This window comes from Gymnoscopelus braueri (assembly GCF_963280865.1).
Source record: "Gymnoscopelus braueri genome assembly, chromosome: 10".
Classification (NCBI taxonomy): Eukaryota; Metazoa; Chordata; class Actinopteri; order Myctophiformes; family Myctophidae; genus Gymnoscopelus; species Gymnoscopelus braueri.
In genome coordinates, this window is record NC_137611.1 from 33,969,859 (window position 1) to 33,988,208 (window position 18,350).

The following is an 18,350-nucleotide window of genomic DNA, read 5'->3' on the forward strand; positions in this document are numbered from 1 at the left end:
AAACATTCCGCCGGCGATATTATACAATTGCTTCCGGAAGTTGATGAACCGTACACATTCCCATACCTCAGAGGGATGATCGCGCTGTGATTGGCTAATAATACATCGCCAGAGTGGAATTGTGTTGCTAGGGAACAGGTTGGGTCCAGGTTTATCACCTGTCAGGTAGCTACTGCACAGTAAAATCCACTGACAGGGCACACGTTTATTTGATTATATTTGTAGAATCTCAGAGTTACACATGGATACATTAATACTATGGTCTATTGCCATGGCTATTGGCTATATTATAAGAACAGAGGATATTGCAGCAACGTGAAAGTCATTTGACATCACTCCTGTTTGATTAACCTTTTACAGGAGGACTTCACACATTTTTAATGTATCTTCATATAATTGGTCCTCACTAATTGCTCATTATAAGATAACATTTTTGTCTACTTGGTCTGTGTCTCAGAGGAGGGCTGTGGACAGTTCAGAAACCCGCCAACAGTGACATTATCGATGGAGAATCCAAGCTAATAGAAACTGCAGGCTTTCTATTCCTGGATAGTAAGCATGCAATAATGGAAGCCATTGTTCTCACGTTAATAAAAATCGAAATAACATTTTTTAATTTTGTTTGAAAAACAAAAACCCTGCCTAACGATGATGTCACTGGTGGGCGTGTTTCTGAAGTGTCCACAGCCTCTTATGAGACACAGACCGAGGCATTTGTGAGGACCATTTACAGTATATGAAGATACAGTAGGTTGAAATTGGGTGAAGTCATCCTTTAATATAACATTTTGAGCAGGAGATCTGTATTTTTCCAAGGTGGAGAGATGTATCATCAGCCGCCAAGCAAAATGGTTATCAGCACTTTAATCATATTACACGCTGCTAAAAGAAACTAATGCAAACATAGAATAGAATAATACAATTGTTTATCAAATGTAATCCAAATACATTACACCGAATTGGGGAGAAAGGTTTTATGCGCGCATCAAAATACATGGCCTAATAAAAACAGCTTTCCTTATCAACTCACTTGCATGGAATTTTGGCAACTTATTTCTTAAATGCAACATTAAAAGGTACTGTGACATTGTTTTTGTTATACGTGCTATAGCTCTATGTTCTCATAGGGTGCCTTCGGAAATACAGCAATGAGCGCACTGGCCAATACAAACTAATAGGCGAGTGCGCTCCGGTGCGCAATTTCCGAACGCACCCCTAGTAATCATTGCTATAGAGTTTTAGTTGAGTAACAGAGGTCTCCCCATCTCTTCAGCTCTTTAGTAAACAGAAAATATATGTTCAGGTTGGAATACCAATTGTACCCAATCAGGAGAGATAACTCATACAGGATACAGGTAAAATTAATGAAAATAAACAAATTAATTGTTGAAACAAAAAAAGAGCAGACAAAATTGCAACTGGAACATCAACAAATGGAACTATCAAAGTGAAACCGATACATGTGCTCGTTCTCCTGATTGGTTGAAATGTGTGACCCACCTAATACACTCAAGTGTATTTTCTGTTTACTAAGGAGCTTGGGGGAAGATGGGGAGACTTGTTGCTGAACAATCTATGAGCAATGATTAAAGAATATAGAGCTTTAACTTTTAACAAAATGCTTTTTGTTTAAACCAAAACATATCACATACGGCACCTTTAAGAAACAAATAATTTAAATGAGAAAAGCATTGTACAAAACAAGTAGATTCAAGATTGTAGGAATTAATAGGATTCGAGGAAAAAGAGACAAAAACAAAAACAAATAGTTTAAGCATCAGCTACTGTAGCCATTAATGGTCAACCATATATTTCAGCACCACAGAACCGTCCAGTCTTGTCCCCTTTCTTTAGAGTTGGCACCAGGGGACACCTGTTCAATGTTATCCTGGGACTCTAAAGGCTGTGGAAGGAGGTAGACAGACAAACAGTCTAACATCCCTCCTTTGACCCTTCTTTTGTTTTTATTATACCCTTGTTGTGCCTATCTCCTTTGCTGGAACAGACAGACAAAATGTTCAAACATATGCGACTTATTCAGCAACAGCTCCAACACATTTACACTTTACAGGATAGCCAGATTGTCGTTTTGCTTTCTGCTACCTCGGTCCTCACAGGTTTGAGCCCCACCTGCTGTCACTTTTCCCGTTGGGTCGAAATCCGTCACTGATATGCTCTTCACCTGGAGATCTAAAGGAAGATCAAGGAACTCTGAGGTAGTGGTCTCCTCTTCCTCATCTGCCGAGTCAGGGGGTGAATCACAGTTGCTCCAACTTTCATCATTCTCATCACCATCACATAACTTTCTCTTCAATTTGTCTGTGACACCTGAGGCAATCACTGTGTTGATTTGTGGCCTTCCTTTAGGTCTACCTGTTAACCTTTTCTTCTTTCTGTTTATTGTTGCATGCAATCTCCTTTTCTTCCTTCCCGGCCTCAGTGTTGTACCATTTGTCTCTCGTACAACAGCATTGCTCTCCATTTCATTCTTTTCAGCTTCAGGCTCAGACTGATTCCTAGTCGTCTTCTCCATCTGCACCTTCATACCTGGGTCAGGGACTTTTTCACGAAGATGGCTCTGCTCGTGTGCAAGTTTATGTGGTCTCGTTTTGAAGGGTTTGAGGCAGAACTTGCACACATGCGTATAGCTTTCCTTGCCTGCGTCATCCTCTGCATCAATCTCATCTGTACATGAATCCTTGTCTGTAAACATGCCGTCTGTACTGTTCTCCGGGGGATCCCAGTTGCTGTCTGAACCGTCCTCAGACACCATCACATTTTCTTCTTCGTCTAATGAGTCTTCAGGATTGTCTACCTGTAAAAGACAGAAAAGAGTTTCATCACAAATTGAGTTCAGGTTTCTCATCATCAATTACACAGCACCTAATGGTCTTGTCCCCTTTTCCTCAGAGCAAGAGCAAATTTCATATAAATTACTGGCCTGGGATTTTCTGTGCCCTCAATGGAAAAAGAGTAATTTGTATGGGAGTGACCAATATATGAGAAAGTGTACAGTCTAACTAAATTTGGGGAGTGTACATGACTACTATTTGTATTTGAATTTGTATTATTGTATGTGTATGTATGTATGAAGACATATATATATGTATATGTGTGTGTGTATGTATGTATATATATATATATTTAATTGTTGGATGCTGGCTTGCTGTTGATTCTGTCTATTTTATTTTTGTGTATAATTATGTTGTCTTATGTGTCTTAATTGTCAAAAAACAATAAAAATATTGAAAGAGAAATTACTGGTCTGGGATTTTCTGTGCCCTCTCCAGATAATATATAGCTCATTTACGTTTCCTGTAGTTCCAGAGATTTAATTCAGCCTCTACTAGTCCAGCACCTTCACAGTGATACTCCTGCAATAACGTCCGAAGATAAGTAAACACCATATAAAAGTAATATTTAAAGACCCAATACAAAATACTATTTACCTAATACAGGTTAAACCAAATGCAAAATGAACAAAAGAAATTCCAAACAAAAGCCAAACTAAAAACCTCCAACCACATCTCTCTCTCTTCCCTGACCTCTTGATACAGCCCGACAAGGTTACTAACAAGGTGATTGACATCAACTGGAGGCCTGTGGCTGCATTCTCATGTGTTTACACTCCATGAACACACACCTCCCAGAAATAGACCTCAAAGAGAGAGTGATTACTAGGACTAACCAAAATAAAAGCACAACATGACCAAAATAAACTTCGGTATTAGCCTGTTTGTCAGAATTTAATATAGTCAATATTCATGTCCGTTTTCACCTTAGTGAGGGGGGTATTCTCACCCCCGACTTTGGAAGGGGAGGTGCGCAAGGCATGCGAATTGGAGTTATAAACACATAGTTCTACAATTTCAAATATTAATACACTTTCCCACCACAAATAGAGCTAACTTTGAGTGACAGCATCTTCTTCCAGCAGTGAAATGCTCCTTTCAGTGTTGCAGTCCCTACACTAAGGCTGAACGAGATATTGTCAGTATCAACATGTGCAATAACAATCTTTATTTGTAAAGCAAATTAAGTGTCTTGGTCCCTGGTTGGACCACAGCTTGTAGGGCAGGCTGACCTTCAACATTGCTTCCTCGTTCCACGTGCCCGCGTGCCCTCCGAAGCAGTCCCACTTGACACGCATCTTTCCGCGAACATAGTGAACATCTGTGCTATTAATTGGACAGCCACAGATTTGGCACCTCTTGAAGAGGGACAGTATGTTTGCTTCATACGTTTCATGGGCTGTGAATGTCCGAGGCACATGGGGGGAGGCATCTTTTGTTGCACTAGGTACAACATTGACCTGTAAAAACAAAACCAATTAAATGTTAATGTAACCAGGACTTAAAAACAGCACAAAAAGTGTTGGATTATGTCTAACTTTTTTGGTTCTTAGCTCAGTATTCTGTGCAAGGGTCAAGCCAGAAGCTCAGTAGTATCATTCAACACACTGATTTCTAGCACACAAGGAAAATAAGCCCTAGCAAGCCTGGCAATGGCCAACTGGCTATATAACACATGGCACAGAAAACAAATGAACACATCCTGTACCCTTCAAACACTCCCCCTCGCTTTTTAGTGCTGGATGATCAATGCAGAAGCTATAAGAGTGTATTATAGGACTGTGGATCTTTGCAATATTTCTTTGAAGGAGGGGGTTGGGTTGAGTACGTTGATGGTTCGTCATAAATTTCATCAAGATAGAAAGCTGTGATCCACTTCTTATACCACTCTGCGTCCTTCACTGGAACGACAAAATAACTGAACCCAGGCTGTTTATTGCTCACGTAGGACTTGCGGTGCAAGACAACTTCACGGCATTATGACTTCAGTAACATTGAATAATACAGTACGTATGATAAGTATGATTTACTTCTTATTATGTCTGATGTACTCGACTGCCATTCAATTAATAAAGCATACTAAATTATGATGATGCACCTGCGTGGTAGTGTGTGGTAGTTGGGAGGTCACAAACGGGGCTACATGCTGATAGCTATTTACCCATTGTTGATTACACTTATATTTGCCCAATTTACTAAGATAGTAACAAGGTCGACTCAAAACAAAACAGTACAATGACAAATTACTGTAACATAAGTACAGTGGTGGAAAGTAACTAAGTACATGAACTGAAGTACTGTACCCAAGTAAAATGTTCAGGTACTTTTAACTTTATTGGAGTATTTCCAATTTTCTATACTTTTACTTCTTCTCCACTATATCTCAGAGACAAATATTGTACTTTTACTCTACTACAATTATTTGAAAACTTTAGTTACTACTAGTTACTTTGTAGATTTTGATTATTATTACAAAACATACATTAAAAGGGCCACTTCACCGATTTTGCACCCATATCCTATTTTAACACGATCGTGGATTCTTTTTGTGTTTATTCTGTGTTTTTAGATATTTTAGTCATTTGAAACTTCCGGATGACAACGATCTTGTCAATGCCCTGGTCTCACTTTCTTTCCAGACTACATGTTGTCTCAATCAGACCGGCCCCAAAGACCCCCCCCCCTGAACCGTCTTTGACCCCACCCCCATCGCTGTCTTCAGATTTGTATCATGGTGTCTACAAGCACACCAGAGTCTGAGCATTCCATGGAGGAAGATGACTATTTGCACGTTATCGTTGATTCAGAAACACAGCAGGGCTATTTATTTGAACGCGAATACACAGAGGAACAGCTCCAGCGCAGGGACGACGAGGAGGCAGCTCGAGCTGCTGTTGCAGCCAGGCGGGCAGCAGCAGCTGCTGGGGCGGACGAGGAGCATCAACGCGTCAGGGTAGATTTTTGGTTCCTGTGTTCCCATTGTGTGGCAATGGAGACTGAAAACAGCCAAACTCCACCCCTTTGCAGATAACCCGGAAGTCCAAACACTAGGCGTTTGTATTAATAGATGTGAAGGAGGGTCCTTTTGAACCTCATCATCATTAGAAATGGTTTGATATAGTCTCATTTGGCACAGAATTCCTTTTTTACCATGTTTTTTAACATAACAGTGTAAGAAGTCATTAGTATACTGTCCATGTGTTTAGTCATAGAGATAACAGTGAAAACTGAACCAATAACAGAGTTCTTTGTTACTCATACATGCAATTGGTACGAGTACCTGTGTTCGACTCCTTTTTGCTAGCGGCGGTTCGGCTGACTCGACTGACTCGGCTTCGTCCAAGCTGATGGAAGGAACCGCGGTGGTTGACAGCACTGCTGGAGGTTTTCTGCCTCCCATGAGACGATACCTCATCATCAGGTTTTCAAACTCCTCCGGTTTGAAGTGCAAACTACACACTCTCTCATGCTGTAGTACCTTGAGCGGTGTGTTGTCGTCGTACTTCGGGTTCTTGACTGCTTTGACCCACTTCTTGCAACGCTCTGGATCCTTGACTGGAAAGGTGAAGGAACTAACTCCACCAGGATGATTCCTCCTCTTCGGCACTGTACACTGTGGTACTGCACAACGGCACACTGGCTTTGGCATGTTTACAGTAACGTCGCAAAAGTTATTTTGATGCCTATACTTTTGTACTTTTACTCAAGTACATATTCATTACTTTTTCCACTACTGCTTGAGTACCTCTTCAGTTTCTTCATCCAAGTTGATGGAAGGAACAGCTGTGACTGATAATGTTGATCGTGGCATATTTCCTCCCATGACCTGGTACCTCAAGTCGCTGCCGCGTACAATCTCCTCCGCTTTTAGGTTCAGAGTACACTACACACTCTCAGCTTTTGTAGCTTCTCCAGTGGTGTGTTCTCGTTGAACTTCGGGTTCTTTATTGCCAAGATCCACTTCTTGTAGTGTAGTGAACCCAAGCCAGACAATGGGGAAGCATACTCAGCCTTAGACCTTGTTTGAACGTAGTTGTTTTCCTTTCCTTCAGTAGTGAAACACCCTTTTCCTGAGAAGACACTGTAAGAATTATAGGACAAATAAATGACATAAAATGAGATCTTACAACATACAAAACATAAAAATTAGGTCATACAAACATAACATACAAAATAGGTCACACAAACACATGCCTCAGTTAGCCTATCTACCGTACATGTGAATTATTATCAAAATCTTTACTGGCATAACAATATAAGATCCCAAATCATAGGCACCGGAGGGGAGGGGGAGTCAGTAGGAGGTCTGAATGTCCCTCCACTATTTAGCAATCAACTTGTCGATCTCGCCGACCGCTGCTCTATTAATTTTTTTCCTGACAGGTGTTGGTCTAGCACCCCACAGTTCCCATTGTGTTGCTTATTACTAAGTGATGTTTATTGAAATGCAATCCAATGTTTCATTTAGTTCTTCTAACTTTCACTACAGAGTTTAAAGCTTGAATGTCCCTTAAATAGAAAGTCTGAAATTTACTTTAACATTTACAATCTGGTCTTTATCCAGGGCTACTTAGTTATTATACCGTAGTTAAGTTCCGAGGAGTCCATTTGGTTACATTTCTCTTCGGAGCTACAGCAGAACTTCATGACGTCACCATCAACTTTTCCCTCATGCCGACGCGCTGGATCCCAATTGTGAAACCCAGAAATCCATCATTACCATCACATTACAGCCATTCATTCAAACGTTACTGCAGAACTTTAATGTTTACATGAGCTCGCGTCAGCAGACTTTCCACCGCGGAGGAAAGCCTGGTATTCACTCTATAACCAGCCGTGTGATCCGGTTTAGAAAAAAGGAAAAAAAGAGTCATGGTTTCGGTGGTGGGTTCCGGTTGGCGTCTTATTGTTTTTGTTCCCCCACATAATGCGAATCAATTAGTTCGACGCTAGTCGTGCTATGAGTTAGAATAAAAGATGGACATACCAAACCATTATTATAACAAAAGAAACGAAGCGATTATACCAATTTATACAAGTTTTAAACTAGGGGAATAATTTCGGAGGTGCACGGCACCAGACGTTCGGGTAATGGTTCCGGCCACCTGATGACGTAAAGTTATTTCCGCTCCGACCGGATTGTATTGATCAGCTCAGGCTAATGTTTACATGACAGTAATAGATTCAAACACCGTATCTCACTCTGTTAATATGAACACACCCAAAGTAAATGCACAGAAGTATGTAAACACTATGAACACATTACCTTGTTCCCGTTCTAGCTGGGTGCTAAATGAGCAATTGATTGATAAACGTTCTCATTTCAGAGCAACGTTATGACTTTCCTTCCAACTGAATTCGCGCCAGGTAAAGTAACCCTTTATATGTAACATGCACTTCCTTCAATAGCTTCAAAATAAAAGTATTGCCATAAAGAAAACGGAACCTGTTGAAAAGAACGCTTACAGAGTCTTTCAAAAATAAAATACCTGTAATATTAGAGGCAGTAACAAACCAAAGCCTTGCAGAATTGTTACCTTATTAATAGACCTTTCAGGGGTTATTTACATGCAACGCTCTGCATGCTTGACTAGAAAGGCAAAGGAACTAACTCCACGATGATTCTTCCTCTTGGAGTCTGTACAGTGAGGTACACGTCCCTGTTGAGCACCAACGAGTCCTTCTACCTTCAACTGGCTGAAGTGCACTGTCTGGACTTCTCTTTATACCGATACATTTGATTTGGTGTCTCCTGGGGACAGAAACCTACAAAAATACCTTAGGAATTAATCACTTAAGCCCCATTTCCGGAATAATGAAAATAGCCAATCTACAAGCTCGCGATACGATGTTGCAGGCTTGTAGATTGTCTATTTTCACTATTTAAAAAATTCTTAAATTTATGTAATTTTAATAGTTTTTTATTTCTGAAATGTTCTGGGGGGAAACATTTTGAAAAAAATTTGAAATAATAATGAAACCTTTATTTGTAGAAAACTAAAAAGAGAGATATTTACTCACAACCCATACATTGGGTCTGCAACATCAAAATGGGCCCCACTGTGTGTGGGGGGGGGGGGAGTTAGACCGTAACCACTTAAGCCTGATCTTTATTACTTTGTCGTACGATGGTCTGGCGGGGCGCTCTTGCAGCTATCGACATCACTCACATAAAATAAAAGCCAAATGGTGAAAATACTATGTAACATAAAACAACAAAACAACAGAACACATAAATCACCCGAACACATTCTGTGTTGCAAATAACAACACATTCACAACTGTCAACTAGAAAATTTTAAATATAATAGATGTAATATGAAAAGTCGGCAGATCCGTCTTGATCACATGACTAAAGAGATAATGTCTACAGATTTGGGTGGTGTTTGGACAAAATCTGTAGGAGTAATATAAACAAATATGTCGGCCTCCCAGTGGCGCTATGACAGGCGGATGTGAAAAGGATGGCAATTCTTCCTTGGCCTAGTGGAAATGTGCGTGCAAAGTTTCACGGCAATCGGACTTCTAAAAACGTGTTTAGCAAAAATCGACCTCCTGGTGGCACTATAAAAGGCAGATGTGAAAGATTTCTTTCACGCTGATCGGGCCAACGGTGCCGGAGATTAGCTGTACAGACAGACGGGCGACACACACACACACACACACACACACACACACACACACACACACACACACACACACACACACACACACACACACACACACACACACACACACACACACACACACACACACACACACACACACACACACACACACACACACACACACACACACACACACACACAATCATTGTCTCGGCCACGGCTTCGGCCTGGCGGAGACAATAAGAAGACATTCCTGTGACGCTAATCGGATGGCACAGGTAAAGTTTCTGCCCACACCTGCGGAGATTATGGTTAGAATCTTCCGCGGTGCCGCCGGCTTGGCCCAACATGACCATGGCCCTATTTCACGAAAGGTGAATTAGAGCTAAAGCCTGGCTTTAACACCTATCCTGGCTTAATTTAGCCAGGATTAGGGATGAATCGGTTTCATGAAAGCTGAATTATCTTGAAGATTAGTTTAGCCAGTTCACCCTGGCTAAGTTTAGCCATGACTAGATTTCACGAAAGAGAATTGAATCAAGCCTACCTTAGTTACCATGGCAATTTAGCTGTGAAGTTAGTCTGGTCAGGAGCAGGCTAACAGCCAAGCTTACTTAATCCAGTGCCTTGTTCTTCAAGTTTTTCCACAGTTAATTCAACACATGTGTTTGTATATGGACTCATTTGAATGACCCTGCATTCAAATGAAATGAAACTAGAAAAAGTGCTCCTCGGAGCACAAGTCTCCGCCAGGTCAGGTAGGTTATTATGGCCTCCTGGTGGCGCTATAATAAGCCAATGTGAAAAGGGTGCCATTTCTTCTTAGGCCTTGCACGACAATCGGACACTGCATTCATGATTTGAGGCATTTTGTTTGCTAAATTAAACCTGCTGGTGGCGCTATAACAGGCCAAGGTGAAAAGGGTGGCATTTCTTCCTCGGCCTAGTGGGAATGTGCGTGCAAAATTTCACGGAAATCGCACACTGCGTTCATGATTTGAGGAATTTTGTTCAAAAGGGACCTATCCTGCAAACTTTGGAAGGCAATGTTAGCCAAGTCGGATGGAATATGAAATATCGGACACATCCATGTTGATCACATGACTATAGAGATACTGTATACCGATTTGTGTGATTTTTGGACAGAATCTGAAGGAGTAAGAGCAAAAAAATTGTATTACAAAACTCATCCTCCTGGTGGCGCTCTAAAAGGTATATGTGAAAAATGCAGGGCAAAGGTTTTTCCTTGGCCTCTAGGGAGTGTGGGTGCAAAGTTTCACACAGATTGGTGCAGTTATAGCTAAAAACGTGAATCGACCTGTTATAGCGCCACCATGGGGCTGATGTGAACGTTTTCAAGTGGCATTTCTTCCTGGGCCAAGTGGGAATCTCTGTGGAAAATTTCACAGAGATTCATGTGAAATCTCGGGTAACGGCGACCCCCATTACCGCAACGGGGACAATGGGGGTCGCCGTTACCCGCAACGGTAACGGCCGTTACCGTCGCGGGTAACGTTACCACAACGGGGACACCCCTTACCGCCGCGGGTAACGGCGACCCCCGGTGACTCCCGTGGACGGCACTGCAGATATATAAATAGATGGATTCCATGTAATCTCAACATTGCATGCATGGCGCATTTAATAGCATTGTAGATTAGTCGGCGATATCCCCGATATTCACTTAAACTCCTCATGTTTAAGTCTAACAGAATTATATATTTATGGACTATATATTTATGGACTTGTATATAAATTGTATATATTTTTGGACGACTTGTGCATTTAATTTGTCGGCCACGCTTTCTCCCTGGATCTATTTATTGCGGCCGTGTTTCCTTTATTGCTTAGTTATTATGATAATTCCTTTTAACAGGACGTTCATGAAAGTCCTTGCGGGCTTGTTTCCAATGAGGGCCTGTGAGCAATTAGGGGTTAAGAGTCTTGCTCAGGGACAAATTTCATTTCATCGACACATATGCTGGCGTGGCCTGGAATCGTACCTGGGGCAACCAGGGCCTCTGGCTCCCTAGGCGGGCTCACTAACCACTCAGCTATGGCCGCCCCATTTTACTTCCTCATATGATTCCATGAGCCGCTGCAGTGCTGCTATTCAGCCACAGAGAAGAACGCCGCTCTGGTTTTGGGCTCCATGATTGGTCAAATTCAAGGATTCTGACTTTCGACTTTCATGGTCTTTTACAGAAATACGTGAAGCCTGGCTTCATTATCCTGGCTCGACACAGCCTGGCTTGACAAGGCCTAGCTCGACAAAGTCGCTCCTTTTCAGCCTGGCTTGGCGTTCATGGAACGGAATAGACCAGGCTATACGGACCCGACTTTGTCAAGCCTGGATTTGACTTAAGGCCAGGCTTATTTAATTCACCTTTCGTGAAATAGGGCCCATGTTCATGAGAGGGAAGCCAGGCAGGGAGGGTGATCTCTGTTTATGCTCTAGAGACTCCTACACACTCCTAATTGTCAGGTGAAAAGAAGCGGCTGGCAGTTTCACGTGTGCCAGAGGTGACACATGCTCATCTGTGGCCTCCTAACAAACCAAAACAAAGTAGGATCCATTACAGATCCTAAGTTGACTCTGATGATTCCTCACCTGACACAACCAGAACATTACTGCATACAGGGAAGGGGAGACGGCCCACAGTCCTCCATTGATTTGTCAGAGGATCAAAGCACTCAAAGCTGTGAAGCACCTCTTCCTCCTGGTCATCACACCCCCCCCACCCTCAGTATGACTTCAGGCACTGGTTAGTGACAGTAGAGTCATGTGTGATCAGGTGAAAGGTTATGATAGCAGAAATCAGCAGTTACTGAATGAATCCAGTAGAAAACTTGTATACATTTGAAACTTATAGTTAACTAAAAATATGTATAAAACAAAAAAAAATCAAAGCTTGAATTGTAAAATAATGAAATAATGATTCAATAAAGATTATGAAGCCCAACTGAATAGAAAACTAAACTCTTGAATGCCACGTAGAAAAATAAATAAATCCGATTTTTTTCATCTTGCCAGGCATGTTTGCACATTGAAGGAATTTGTCTCTGCATTGGAAATCTCAACTAGAAAAACTGACAAAAGCACATCGTTTATCCTTACTGTGGCGTTCTCAATTCATTTGAGTACGGCTAGGTGTGCCGCCATTCTCATTTGAGCACGGCTGGAGAGCCTATGTCCACCAATCAGATTGCTTGGTCAGAACTATCTGTTGTAATCATTCATTCATTCATTCATTCATTCATTCATGCCATGTAACTTACAAATAGGGGGTTGCGGTAAAAGGGGGACAGTGGACAAAACAAATAACTGGTGGTGGAAGCGACAGGTGAGACGGCGCCACTGCGCCAGTATTACAAACTAAAATAAAAAGTAAACTACAACATAAAAAAAATTACTCTGCCCCAGCACGGATTATTTTGAAAATGAAGTGACCGTGATCATTGCCACACTGTGGGAATACGAGCACTGGATTTTATGAATGGAACGCCAGTCAGCGGGAGGACTCTGACATAACATTGGTAGGCCAGTTGAGGCTGTGTTACGTTCCTTTAAAGAGGCCCAGATCAATAGCATGCTTAGACTGGCGAAGAGCATCTCCTCTGACCCCTTACATGTTTTAAATTATGAATATCGACTGTTGCCCTCCAGGAGGCGGTTTGGAGTCCCAGAATATAAGAAAAACAGGCTAAAGAACTCTTTTGTACAGCGGTCTGTTCTGCTTTTAAACCAAAATCGGTAAGCCAAGAGGATGTTCTATTGTTCTTGTTTCTGTCTGCTTCTGTGATGTGTGTCCTGTAATGTATTGTGTATGTCCTGTCTGTATCTTGAAACGGTGACGTCTTGGACACAAAGCAAATTTCAGTGAGAACTGACAATAAAGTTGTATCGTATCGTATCGTATCGTATAAACGTTGCGGCGGGTGAGATAAATCCATTGCTTTACTTTCTTTGGAGGGTTCCCCGAACTTATTTTTTCGGACAATTTCTGATGTAGACACATCAATATGATTGGTTGGAGTTAGCACGCCCAGGCTGTGATAGACAGACGGTCCCATCCAATCACCTGCCAAGTAGCTTGAAATTTTCAGCGGTTGGGCTACCAAGATACCAGATGGAAGTAGGTTGTGAAACAAGTGTGAAGCAAGCTTCTTCCATCTGGCGGAGTCAGGTTAGTATTTTCCACCATCAGTTGCAACACGTATGCATGTGTGAGGAAGAGTACCTGTGGACCAGCGTAGGCGTGCTCTTTGGTAGTAGGGCAGGACATCCTGGTTCTTGGCCTCAAAGATGAGCCTCTGGCAGCCCTGGGATTCTTTCACCACATCCACAGACTCAATCACATCATGGAGGTTGGTGGGGCTAATAAGAGGCAGACGGAATTGCTCAAGCACCTTAAAGATCAAATAGAACAGGAATTATTAAATTGTCAGGGTGACCCGATAGCACAGTGGTTAGGGCCCACATGAGAGACCATGAGCACAGGTCTATTCTATGTAAGAGCTTGTTTATATCTGTTTGAAGGAGACTGTGTCCAGACTCGAGAGAGAGAGAGAGAGAGAGAGAGAGAGAGAGAGAGAGAGAGAGAGAGAGAGAGAGAGAGAGAGAGAGAGAGAGTGTTTCTTTTTAATGAACTAAATGTCAGTGGATTCAAGCCTGCACAAAATGATTTCCCAATATCTGTAACATTTGATTACACACACAGTTCTATCAGTGTGCAGGTATACCACACATCTTTATGTATTAACTTTTATACCAGGTTATTATATAGTTTATAAAATATATGTAGTATATAAAATATAGTTAGTTACTATTGTATATAAGATAGTCTGCCGCAAGTTACAGTTCTTAAATTGGCCATTGATTATTTTCTGGCCCACCATATTTGGGGAAATAAACTGGCCGTGCCCGAGACCAAACATATTTTCCGATCCCTGATTTAGACCATCAAATTACGATGAAACCAAACAAACATTGCATACACTTGAACTCTTAAGCCCAGCTAGCAAGAATGCGTGCATCTAAACAATATCGGTTAGTGTAGTGAAATAGTTATGGTCGTGTGTGTTATTGAGACTGAGAAGTGACTGACCTTTTCAAAACTCTGTCTGCGGGTACTAGGACACTTGTTTAACCACAACATGGCAACCTCAAACACCATCTCCTCCTTGGTCACATTGAGATCATCCCTGGCAGGAATCTCTGTCAGTTTGTCCACACAGAGAGAGAAGAACTCTTCCTAGGGACACAATAAATAAAGTAGACTAGTTGATACATTACAGCCATGTTCCCATACTTCCTGAAGTAACATTTTCTCCTCTGAAGTGTTCACTGGTGATATAGGTGGTTTGTTTGGTGTGTTTCTACGCAGATATTTAGGTGGTGACAGGTTGAGTAATAGAAAAATAAATACCTTTAATAATTTCCCTACAAATCTATAGGACAAAAAGCCAACAGACAAACAACGTGGTAAATGTATGGAATGGGTGCCTCAATTTCTGACCTGCTGGTAGACGACGTTGAAGTGTTCAATGATGTAATCCATGCTACATTTCTCCAACATTTGACAGGAGTAAGCCTCAGCCAAGCCATCAATCGCTACACAGCTATATTCATCCAGGTGACGCTCCATGTAATGATAGCAGGCATCTTGAACAGCCCAAACATTCAGCCAGTGTAATGCTCCTAGCAGGGCCTAGTAGACCAAATAAACAAAATATATTTGTAAGCAAAAATGCAGGCCAAAGTAGATAAGGAGACAATGAAAAGGAGTTCATGATGATAACATCATCTGCACATTTTCTGTGCAGATGACCACTTTTGAAGTATAGGCATCAGTGGCGTACCCACTGTAGAGGCAGTATATAGAGGTAGTATATAAAACGGCAACTCTCGCCGGTTTTCGATCGCCGATTTTCGATTGAGTTTAAATTTCTTTTTTGGGGGTAATAGAGGGGGGGGGGGGGGGAATCTCGCCTGCCCTAAATGTAAATCCTGGGAACGCCACTGGTAGGCATAGTTCAACAACATGCTAATTATCTGAGGTTCCACCCAATTGATGGCCACCCTTTCCTGTTTGGACTCCATCAAGTCCGTTTTGATGGAAACATTGCCTGTGCAGGTTGAAAAGGTGAATGTGTGTTTCTAATTATTTAGGCGTTTCCAATTAATTACCCTCTGTCTGCAATAAATTGTTTAGATATAGCTTGATTCAGTTCATGTGAAAGCCAAAGAAGTTATATATTCCCTTAACAACACCAGGTCAATAAATGTGTGCATTTACCTCAAAGTAAGAGCTAATGGAGACCAGTGCATTATGATGGCCGGGGAACTCCTTTCCCCCCCACAGCAGAGAATCACATCACAGAAAGCACTGTTTAGGCGCTCTAAGACCTTGTTGAGATGCGTGGTCCACAAACACAAAGTTCTCACTCTCCACTGAGGATAGCGGTACACTGGTGCCATCCTCCTGAAGTTCAAAGGCAACATCCATAGGGCAGGCAATCATTTCAGCCATGTCTCCCTTTGCTAGACCAGACTATATCACAGTAGGAGGGGATGGAATAAATGGTCAGAAATTTACGATTGTTGCACGTTACTTATAATGAACATAATCCTCGTGTAGAGAAATTACAGTGGGACGGCATCACATGGAATCAATGACATTATGAGGCAGTATTAACAAGTTAAATACCTAGGGTCTGGCCCGAACAACTCAAATGCTCAAATGCTCAAAATGCTAAAAGATTTGTCAAAACCTGGAATAAAACAGAGTTAATTTGACAAATGTTTCGGATATTGTATTAAGAGTGTTTAGGGTAGAGTGGTGCCGATTGGGGGGTGAGAAGATTGAGTATATGGTCGCTCAGGGACAGTTTTATGAGTCAATAATACATAGGTTTCATATTATATTGTTTTTTTTCAACTAGTGGGTGGTTGGTTGACCTGTCTGGGTAATCAAGATGGTTTATTTAATGATCCATGATCCCCTTTAAACTGCCCCTTGCCCTTCCAATCTGCACCAAACCAAACTGCCCCGAAACCACCAGTTGATTATAAAAGGTTAGATCCAACAATAGGTTGAATAAAGACGTGTAAATCTAGAATGAAACAGAAAGTACATGATATTTAACAACATTAACAGGACTGCTATCACCTTGATTTATCTATCAAACACATTGGTATGTCATCACATTGGTATGTCATCATAGGGCACCCAGTCCCCTCCCCTCCCAGTGACTTGTGGTGTTCCGCAAGGAAGTATACTAGGACCTTTACTGTTCCTGATATATGTGAACGATATGTCTTCAGCTTGCGACTGCAAACTGTTCCTGTTCGCAGATGACTCGGCTCTGCTGGTCTCGGACAGGGACAGGCTGCAGGTTGAGAAAACTCTCAGCTCTGAACTCAACAAGATCTGTATCTGGCTCTCCGACAACAAACTATCATTACACCTGGGTAAAACTGAATCCATCCTCTTTGGGTCCAGTTCTAACCTTAGCAAGGCTGAGAGTTTCACGATCAAAGTGGGTGATGATGTTATCACAAGAAAGGAGGAAATCACCTACCTGGGTTCCATCTTGGAGGCAAAACTCTCCGGTAACAAAAACGCCGAAAGAGTGATCAAAAAGGTCAACCAAAGAATACGCTTTTTGTATAGGATTGAACGTCTAGTCAGTAAGAATACTCTGAAGATTCTTGCAGGGGCCCTCATACAAGGTTATTATGATTATGCATGCACTTCATGGTATCACAACACCTCCAAGGCCTTAAAAACAAGAATCCAAACATCAAAACAAAACAAACTAGTAAGGCTACTTCTTGGCCTCGATCCCAAAACCCATCTAACCCCTGCTCATTTTGCTAGGATTGGATGGCTTAGGGTTGAGGACAGAGTACAGCAACTTGCTATGGGCCTGGTCTTCAAGATACACCACAACATTGGGATCCCCCTGTATTTGTCAAAATACTTCCAAAATGTTAATGAAGTCCATGATCATAACACCAGAGGCAGCTCCACGAATCATGTTCAACCCAGATTTGGCTCAACAAAGGGAATGAACGCGTTCTCATGCTATTCATCAAAAATGTGGAATTCCCTACAAAAAGGAGTAAAGGAGTGTAAAACCCTACTCACTTTCAAAACTGCCCTAAAGATACACCTTTAGGAGGCTGCAATTCGAAAATGGCCCCTGTCTAAGTCTTAACCTACCCCCTCCCCCCCTTTTCTTTTTCTTCTCTTGTACATATTTTTCACCCTTCATACCAGTAACCTGTAAGCGGATTGTATGACATTCTGTATAGTAGTGTGTTTATCTGTCTGTCTCTTATATGTCATCATGATTTGTGTGCATGGGGATCTCATCTTAAACAAGCTCAGTGCTTAATGAGTCTTCCAGTTTAGTAGACCTTGTATTGTGAATTTGTACTTCCATGTACTGTTGTTCTAATGTCTTACTAAATAAAGTACATCAATCAATCAATCAATCACCATTGATTTGAGTTGACAAAATCTTACACACAAAGTAAACAAACAGCTTCACTCAGTTTACTGAAGACACGTATGTGACTGAATGAAAAGAGGTTTTATCTATAAGTTTAACAGCATCTATCAACAACATTAGCTACCTACCTTCTTCATTCGGAACAACAACAACAAAAATAAAACCTCCTGGCGAAAACATCATCAAATCATTATTAGAGCAGAGTCATTACTCGCGTTTCCCTCAGTTCTGCGTTTTGTTGTTGTTGTGCAACTGGTGGTCGAGAACAGGCAGTTCACAGCCTGTAGCGACACCTACTGCATGTCATAGGAAGAGTTCAAACACTAAAACTAAACAATAAAAGTCTGGAGATCGAGGCTAGTCAAACACA

General features: G+C 41.6%; 1 protein-coding gene across 3 annotated transcripts; it reads right to left on the reverse strand.

The window, feature by feature from the left end:
* Window positions 1–969: 969 nt before the first annotated feature.
* On the reverse strand, window positions 970–13,792 carry LOC308094133 (uncharacterized protein). 3 transcript variants are annotated; one of them, XM_080440608.1, is made up of 5 exons: window positions 8,119–8,203; window positions 6,598–6,933; window positions 6,133–6,402; window positions 4,085–4,312; window positions 970–2,815 (listed from the first exon to the last, which is right to left on the reverse strand). In XM_080440608.1, exons 2-5 carry the CDS (start codon window positions 6,673–6,675, stop codon window positions 2,066–2,068), a joined length of 1,326 nt encoding a protein of 441 aa, XP_080296734.1. In that variant the 5' UTR covers window positions 6,676–6,933; window positions 8,119–8,203; the 3' UTR covers window positions 970–2,065. The 3 variants fall into 3 exon arrangements, with proteins under 3 accessions (XP_080296734.1, XP_080296733.1, XP_080296732.1); XM_080440607.1 differs by lacking the exon at window positions 8,119–8,203 and adding an exon at window positions 13,702–13,792 and having other exon boundaries at window positions 6,133–6,933; XM_080440606.1 differs by having other exon boundaries at window positions 6,133–6,933.
* Between the last annotated feature and the right edge of the window lie 4,558 nt (window positions 13,793–18,350).

Coding starts and splice junctions, on each gene's coding strand:
- LOC308094133 (XM_080440607.1), bottom strand. CDS start 6,501: ATGCCAAAGCCAGTGTGCCGTTGTGCAGTACCACAGTGTACAGTGCCG. Junction 4,313..6,132: donor CAAAAAGGAGTCGAACACAG/GTACTCGTACCA, acceptor TTGTTTTTACAG/GTCAATGTTGTACCTAGTGC. Junction 2,816..4,084: donor ACGAGGAAGCAATGTTGAAG/GTCAGCCTGCCC, acceptor TGTCTTTTACAG/GTAGACAATCCTGAAGACTC.